This window comes from Notothenia coriiceps, unplaced genomic scaffold (genome assembly GCF_000735185.1).
Source record: "Notothenia coriiceps isolate Sejong01 unplaced genomic scaffold, NC01 NC01_scaffold00024364, whole genome shotgun sequence".
In the NCBI taxonomy this organism is placed as follows: Eukaryota; Metazoa; Chordata; class Actinopteri; order Perciformes; family Nototheniidae; genus Notothenia; species Notothenia coriiceps.
The window spans coordinates 23-8,331 of record NW_011357065.1 but is presented as its reverse complement, the minus strand read 5'-3'; the positions used below and the strand labels follow the sequence as shown (position 1 = coordinate 8,331).

At 40.9% G+C, this 8,309-nt stretch overlaps 1 protein-coding gene across 1 annotated transcript; it reads right to left on the bottom strand.

Annotated features, from left to right (window-relative positions):
* Positions 1-4,080: 4,080 nt before the first annotated feature.
* LOC104954973 (cadherin-10-like) lies at positions 4,081-5,935 on the bottom strand (the record flags this gene model as incomplete). The annotated part of the gene is made up of 4 exons (XM_010782191.1): positions 4,081-4,254; positions 4,949-5,068; positions 5,183-5,477; positions 5,770-5,935. Coding segments are annotated over 4 exons (755 nt in total), but the record flags the coding sequence as incomplete, so codon positions are not given.
* Between the last annotated feature and the right edge of the window lie 2,374 nt (positions 5,936-8,309).

Here is an 8,309-nt window from a genome sequence, read left to right as displayed (position 1 = left end):
AGGGGAAGTATGAGCAAGAGGGTAAGAAGGCCAAATAACACAGCCAGTATAAATAGACGGGGTGAGGAAGAGGACAGAAGTCTGAGAGAGTCTGATGACTGATTCCTCTCTTCCTCACACTTTACAAACGGGAAGTCCAGCCTGTGATGAAAACAGACCGACTCCCTTACGACTCATTAATTCAGATCAAGACACTGGAAACTGTTCCCCGTTGGTCAAAGTTTAACTTTATTTGAATGAAGTGAAATGTTTAGCCAGCTTAAAGGTTTACTTGACCTTTTATGCAAATATGTCTGCAGCCTCAGGTAGAAGCCAAAAGCAAAAATGGTGATCTCATGAATATTAAGGAGAAAAGCAACTTAAAGTATTTAAAACAATTCCTCCTAACTTTCATTTTCACTAATTAGTAGGGCTGTGCATCTTCACTGGTCTCACGATTCGATTATGATTATCCTGTCAACGATTCGATTCAATATCCCGATGCATACCAATGCGTTGCATCCTCAATTTTCTATATTACTACACATGGCTTATTTTTAATCAATGCATACATGCAGTAAATACATATGAACTCTCTTTTTATTATTTAGAAAGTGCTTCAGAAATCAATGACAAATATCTTGACATTAATTTATAAACCAAAATAAATGAATTGTATAGGTCTAGCCTCCCCATATCTGTGTGTGAAGTTGTTCCATCCTTAAAAAACAAAAAAATAATGCTTCTGCAGTCTAGCTGCAGCTTCTAGCAACAGTCTTCTGTTAAAAAAAGGACACTGAATGTCCTGAATGTGGCATCACACACAGGACTTGAGTCTGAACACAGCAGACAACAGGAGTATTTACAATAGCATATACAAACAAAAATAGTGCATGTGGGCGCACACTTACATTCTCTGTCTTACAGTTACATAAATCCCATGAATGTATGAGATTAAGTTAGCTTCATTACGTCTCAGTGATTAAGTGAATAATAAAGTTTCTATCAGGTTACTATCAGCCTGTCACTCATTATTTTCAGAGAGGGGGCGGGGTTTGGAGGAACGGAGAGGAGACGGTGATCGCGGAAGCTTTTTTCCTCCTGCCTTCACAAACTTTACACACGACACATATATATCGTCTGAAAATTGCTAGAGGACATTCATACTCTGCAATCCAAGACTTAATTAAATCCACCAAAAACCTGACATGATTGTAACGCGATTATTTTTGAAAAACATAAATCCCTGTGTCTCTGAGCCGCAGCGACATGGAGTGATTCAGAGCGGGTCCTTCTGCTTTTGGTTCTGGACTGGTGTTCTTGTGTTGGTGGATAAAGCAGACTGCTCCGTGTTTGGTGTTGCTGTGCCGCTGTCACGTCTGTTCCCTGTCTCTGCGTCACCGACCGATTTGATATTAAAGTGACAGAAAAAAAAACGTTATAGTAAAGCCGCGGCCGGAAAATCAGGAAGCAACGTTACTACGCTATAATCGATTATCTTCCGTCACTGCATCGATACCGAATCGTCCACGTCCGCATCGCAATGTATCTTAGAAACGATTATTTTCAACACCCCTAATGGCTACACATCACTACAGGTGCAGTCTGTAAAAATATATATTTTTTGCGGTAAAATGCCCAGATACTAGTGTCATGATCCTGGTGTTATTTTGTTTCCAGTTTTATTTTGAAATGTATTTTTTCCTGTCTTTTCTTCTTACTTCCTGTCTGATTGTCTGATCTTTTTCAACTTTGGTCCTCCAGCTGTGTTTTGTCTTTGTGATTGGTCCTGTGTGTACATATATATTTGTCGTCTTTGTTCCTGTCTGATTCCCTGTGTTCCTGCCTGTGTTCCTCGTGCCCTCAGTGGTCTGCACTCAATTTGTTTGTTTTACCTTGCCCGGTTTTGTTTTATATATACCTGCCTCCCTCTTTTGTTTTGACTGTGTTTGGGTCCAACCTCTTGCCAAACTGGGATGGATTGACTATTTGAAGAATATGATGTAAACTAGTTTGACATAACTTAGTCTGCAGATTATTAGCATAATAGTGGTTCTGCTAATAATATGTATTTGTATTGCATTACTGACTTAGCTGTAGCTCACCCAACAAGCAGCTAGCTTCATTAACCCACATTAAAGATTGGATTAGTTCCAATCATGAACATTAGATGGCAAAATTGCACAGGCTCATTTGCTCTGACTCTGAACACCTGTTAGAAGTATTTGTTTATGTATAGGCACTGAGCATCTGTTGGCATGGGAATCAGTACAAGATAGTTCCAGTGTACACAGGAAAAGTCAACCTGACCAAAGTTAGCAGTTTGTAAATAATGTCACTTTTAAGGTACTTTACTGCTTTTACACATCAAGTTCTACTTTTCTAATCACGAGTCAGCCTATGAAAGGAGTTCAATGACCTCTTTTAGGTCTGAAGAAAATATCTTAATAACATCAGAATTGCCGATTCTACCTCTGATTTTGAAAGATCTTTTCACCGAACTTGAAATGAATGATGAGAAGGCAGTACACAATGTTTGATTATCCCTAAGAGCATTCAGGATCAACGGCTCATTGGGTCTTGATTAAACTTGCTTGAGTTTGCTGTACTTTGTGATTATTTATTTCTGGATTTTCCTGAAACTTGCACCAGTGGCAGATGAAAATGATCCTGCTATGTGGAAACGGTGGTCCGGCTGTGATGGACAGGATGAGTTATAGAGTAGTTACAAACTTGATTGTCTACGGCTATGGCTGTAGTGCAGAACTCTGACGCCCCTGACATCTGATATATCTAGTGTCTGATCACCATGACTAACTGGTCCATAACAGACAGTATTTGTGAGCAGTTACAGTTGCTGAAAAGTCAGCAGTTAGTAGCTACTAGGGTTGGGAACGGAGACTCGGTTCTGACTAAGAACTAAATCCAAAAATGTTGGTTCTGCTTATTGGTTCCTATTGGCGCTCTCTCTTGACTGGTTAGCGCTCTGCAAAGCGAATACATTTGTTTAGTGTTTTGCTGGAATTACAACTGTAATCTTTCATATTAGAAGACAAAAACATGTAAGTAAGACCTGCTGTCTATAGATTCTTTATTAACAATGCACCACTTTTACACACTGCCAGCGGGAATCCTGAATTAAAAATAATATGCTGCCCTGTTTCATACGTTTAATGGAACTCTTTCATGTTGTCCTGTTTATTCTTACAACCATTCAAATGTATAGGTGCCCCATAAAGCCTTGCAGTGGCTCTTCTCTGATATGGTTATGTGTAATGGATGTGGCTTAGGGGATAAATACGTGTCGACCAATCAGAGCCCTTGCACTCAAAATGTCAAAGTGTTCTTGGCAAGATACTTTACCCCAAATTCCTCCTATTGGCATGTTTACTGTTTTGAAATGTATGTTAAGTCGCTTTGGCTGGATTACATGTAATTAAATGTTCTTCTGTACACTTTAAGACCCAATATTACTAGGACCATGATACAGAAATGACCATTTCATATAAAGGAACTCACAAACTAGACACCGCTGACTATCCAGGTAACAATTTGGCCTCAATTAGCAACTTGTACGTACACAGCCCACCATATACCAGATTTCCACCTTGTCTCATTGTGTCCATCACTGATCCATAATTGAATTAGTTTAAAAGAGATAAACAAACAGGGATGAAACTGTCCCCAAGCCCTAACTCTAACCCTGGACCTTGAGTAACTTGTTTTTTCCTGTGATATGCCTTTTGCTTCTTTTCTAAATGTTTAATGTGACTGTTATCCTTAAGCTGCTTTCAGACATTGAGGGGTTGTACTGGCAGCTGATACTGTGTGCCATACATCACAGGCTAATGCTAACTGCAATATTCTCAACATGTAGCTACATCTAGAAAGATGAAAGGAATGACACAATTAATGTCATTGCACGTGCACGTTTTTCTAACTTTATTGTTCCTGAATCACACTTTGAAGATGTTTTCTCCACTCCATTCAGTGTGAAACGGTATGGAAAATAACATAACAACTATGCTTTCTGCTGCTTCTGAGCTGTATAACTAACGAGAGTGTGTGACTCCGTGTTTCATCATGTGTAGGCTGTCTTACTCTGAGTGAAGCGGGGAGGGTTGTCGTTGACATCAGTGAGGGTGATGTTAACCGCGGTGGTCCCAGTGAGACCCCCCCTCTGTCCGGCCATGTCCTTAGCCTCGATCACCACCTGGTAATGCTCCCTCTGCTCGCGGTCCATGTCACCAGGACCCAAAGCCGTCCGGATCACACCTGGACAAAGATAACATGCTGCTGATAACATGCTAACACAATCCTACATCATGGTAAACCTTATGCAACAATCAAATAAATCAGATTAAATTGTTTTTATTAAGGTAAGAATAAAATACGTTTACGGTTGTTATGAATTAACTTGACTGATTGGTCTGAAAGAGCCGTTAGTGTAAATAACGTGAGGATATAATAACAGTATGCTTATTACTACTTTTTCTTACAAGATAAAGTGGGTATAAATGGTTTTGGATAACTTTTGTAGCTAGTGCTCGCTGTCATTCTCACCACTCTACTGCTCTCACTTTGAGAAATACTGCCTTCATGGACAAATTATTTCTAATATACTTTCTTATTTTAAATCATAGCGAGGCTACTGTCACAAAAACGTCCTACAAAGGGTCCAATCCAATCCAACTAGCACATTTCAAATAAAAAAAAGATCTTTAAAATAAAGAAGAATTATATACAAATTGACTAAATCAAAATCAAAAAAGAAAATTCAGGTAGTACATCTACCTATAATATATTGATCTTTATTTAAAAAATGTATTGTAACGTTGTAATCATGCTAGACATTTCTATTTATTTTAAAGATGTACCAGTAATCTGATTAAGTATTTCCTATTGTAACTGTAACAGAATACGGTTGCCTTTTTCCTTTACTATATTAACTACCTAGAAGAAGACATACCTGTGGTAGGGTCCACAGAGAAGTAGGGGTGTCCCTGGCTGATGCTGTACACCAGCCTGGCGCTGCTCCCATACATACTGTCATCAGCATCTGTAGCTGTCACCTGGATGACTGATGTCCCTGAGAGATGCAAGTAGACATGTCATGACAAATATCCCCAGATCTGGGTCATCCCTGGGATTAATATTGAAGATCATTGAACTAACAAATTAAAGTCCAGTCAGTCGTGCTTACCGATATCGGACCTCTCCGGCACGCTGCCGGTGTAAAGCTCCTTGCTGAAGTGAGGCTCGTTGTCGTTGATGTCGTGCAGTTTGACGGTGAACTCGGTCTCCGGCTCCAGCTTCAGTCCAGTCCCTTTGTTCACCACGGTGGCTCTGAGGATGTAGAAACCCTTCTCCTCGCGATCCAGGCGGCGTGTGGCGTGTAGGTCCCCGTTGTTCTCATCGATGACAAAGATAGTGCCCGCCCCCTCGCCCGACAGCACGTACTTCACCAACCCATTTCCCTGGTCCTGGTCCGACTGGAGCTGCACATGGATACAGAGAGAGGAACGAGTTGAATGATCATCTGAATGCTTAAATGGTTCAGAAACACATTTTGGTCCTAACCTGATTTATCAACTTAGATTTATTTAGATCTGTCTTATGAAGCTTAGCGCAAGTTCAACCAGGAAGACCATCTTTACTCATTCATTCAAATATTCCCAGTTTACTACTCTCTCTCCTCTCAGTGATCGGGGGCGTCACTTCGCCTCTATTCCCACAAGCCTATCATAGTGCATTGCTAAACCTTTAAATCTGCTCTCCCCCCTTCCTCACAGTTGTCATTACAGGTGACTCAACGCAGCCCTCCTCCACCCCTTCCGCCTCCCTCTCTTCCAAATCCAGGGTCCGGCTTAAACCACTCCTCTTCAGACCGATCTCCATCAATCCCTTCATGCCTCCACCACCACCAGTGTCTAGACCCCGAACCTGAATGATATTCCTGCACAACGTGCACAACGTGCTTGTGGTTATAAATTACCTAGAGGGCCGTATCAAATGCTCTCGCGGGCCGTATACGGCTCGGGGGCCAGGTTGGTTCCCCACCCCTGCATTACATTAATGCACATCATGTGAGCAAATACTCTTCTTTTTAATACTGTGATCCCTCTGAATATTTTGCACATCTCTGTATAACACTGCTTCTTTTAGAATCTATCCCAGCTCTCCACTAAAATATCAAATAAACTTTACGTCATATATTCACTAGAATATAAAGTATTTTTCAATACCATTTTTATATTTGCGGAGGGCACAAAACTTTGGATTCATGAAGGCTTGTAATAAGCAGGAAAACGTGCAGCCATTAATGAAGAGAACACCGAAGGTTCAAGATTACTATGCTTATTGTTGGGATCATGATCACACAGTCCGTGTTTTTTTCATTAATGACTGCCTTGCTGCACTATCGCTTACTTATCATCATACACCTTTTTCCACTTCTACCCTCAGCAGTTTGATAGCATTCAAATTCCTCAGTGTACTGAGATCAATCAATGCATACATGTGCAGTAACTCTGAACATTTTCCATTATCAAAACCCCCATTAGCATCCCTTTTGTGTTTTTTTTGTTTTGTAAATGTAAACTCTCTAACAGGCAGTAGATTGTTCTGTATATGCACAGAGTTGGTGGTACATGGACGGAAGGGAAAAGGCCAGAGGAGGAAGGTGACATGTTTATATAAGACAGAAGCAAAGAAGATACAAACACAAAAGAAAGACCAAGAGTCAGCTCAAGACTGAAAAACAAAACAGAAATCTTCTGAAGGCAAAAAGCTGCAAATGAAGAGAGAAGCAGAGAGTGTGTGTTGTGCCTGGAGGAGTAAACATCTATGGGATGTGTGCTGAGATGGGCTGCTCTCGCTGTGATACCTGCGGCAAGAAGCTGCTTCTCTGCCTCTGTCTTTGTCTGCATCTCTCCACCTCAAGTGGCTCGATGTTCACCTTACATCCCTGCATCCCTGCTTCACTCCTCCAGGCCAGGTGTTGGGGTGAAGCCTTTGATTATATGTGTGTGTGTGTGTGTGTGTGTGTGTGTGTGTGTGTGTGTGTGTGTGTGTGTGTGTGTGTGTGTGTGTGTGTGTGTGTGTGTGTGTGTGTGTGTGTGTTTGGCTGAAATATGTTACAGCATTACTAAGTCTAAAACTGTTCCAATACAATATTTCGTATAGCAATATGTGATCCGCTCTATCGAAATCAGTCGGCTCATTTAAAAATAGACATGGATTTGCGTAAAAAAATTGTTTTTTGGGGTTCAGGTGTTTTGTTTGATTTTAAAGGCGACCTATCATGCAAAATTCACCTTTGTACTTCTTTTATACATGAATATGTGTCCCCGGTGTGTCAGGGAACACACCAAGTTTCAGAAAACACAACCCTCTCTCTTTTCCTCCATACCCAAATCTCTAAAAACGGGGCTTCAACGGATCTGATACAGACTGATACAGATTTGAAATTGGCCTAACGTCAGAAACAGTGAGCTCCGCCTATATGGGCAACTCTCCACCTATCAGGGGAATGAGAGGTTGCGTGGCATGGTAACAGCATGGTAACATGAACCTCGTGCCTCGTCCCCCTCCTTTGCAGGGGGGCGCGGTCAGCTGCAGCTCATTTGCCACAGAATCAGCCCTTGTGAAAACAGGGCTGGAATAGATAGAGCAAATAGAGCGAAATGAGGCATGGCTAAAATGCATGATCTGTTTGGTATTTTGAAAAAAAAACTTCACAGACATGTTTTGTATAGGTATGGCCCTACAATATATGTTTCAAATAATAGCATGATAGGTCCACTTTAAATAAACAAAGTCTTGGCTTTCAGAATATGAAACTTTTATTTCCAAAATCACACGATAAATACATTTTTGAAGCTTGTCAGCTCTCCCCTCGCACCCTGCTCTTCCGCAGCGCTGCTTCCCCTCCCTCCGGCTGAAATTATTAATGTAAGGTGTATAGTAATCATAGATAACACAGCAGGGTTCGTTACATTTTGTTTTCATCTGATTTCAATTAAACAAAGTCTTGGCTTTCAGAATGTTAAACTTGTTTCGGCAAATTCAGATGATAAATACAACTTTGAAGCTTGTAACGGCATAATTACAAGGGGAGAACGGAGTAACTTAACGTCCCAGCAGGCATAACAACAGCCGGTGTTTCTCGTGAGTGTTTTCCCCGGGAACCTAACACAATACACACAAACGCAAAAATACACAAACACACACACACACAGGGTATATGCAGGAATCCTGAGGTCAAATTTAATACCTTTTAAGACCTTTTTTAAGACCCTTTCCATACATTTTAAGACCTCATCGCAACT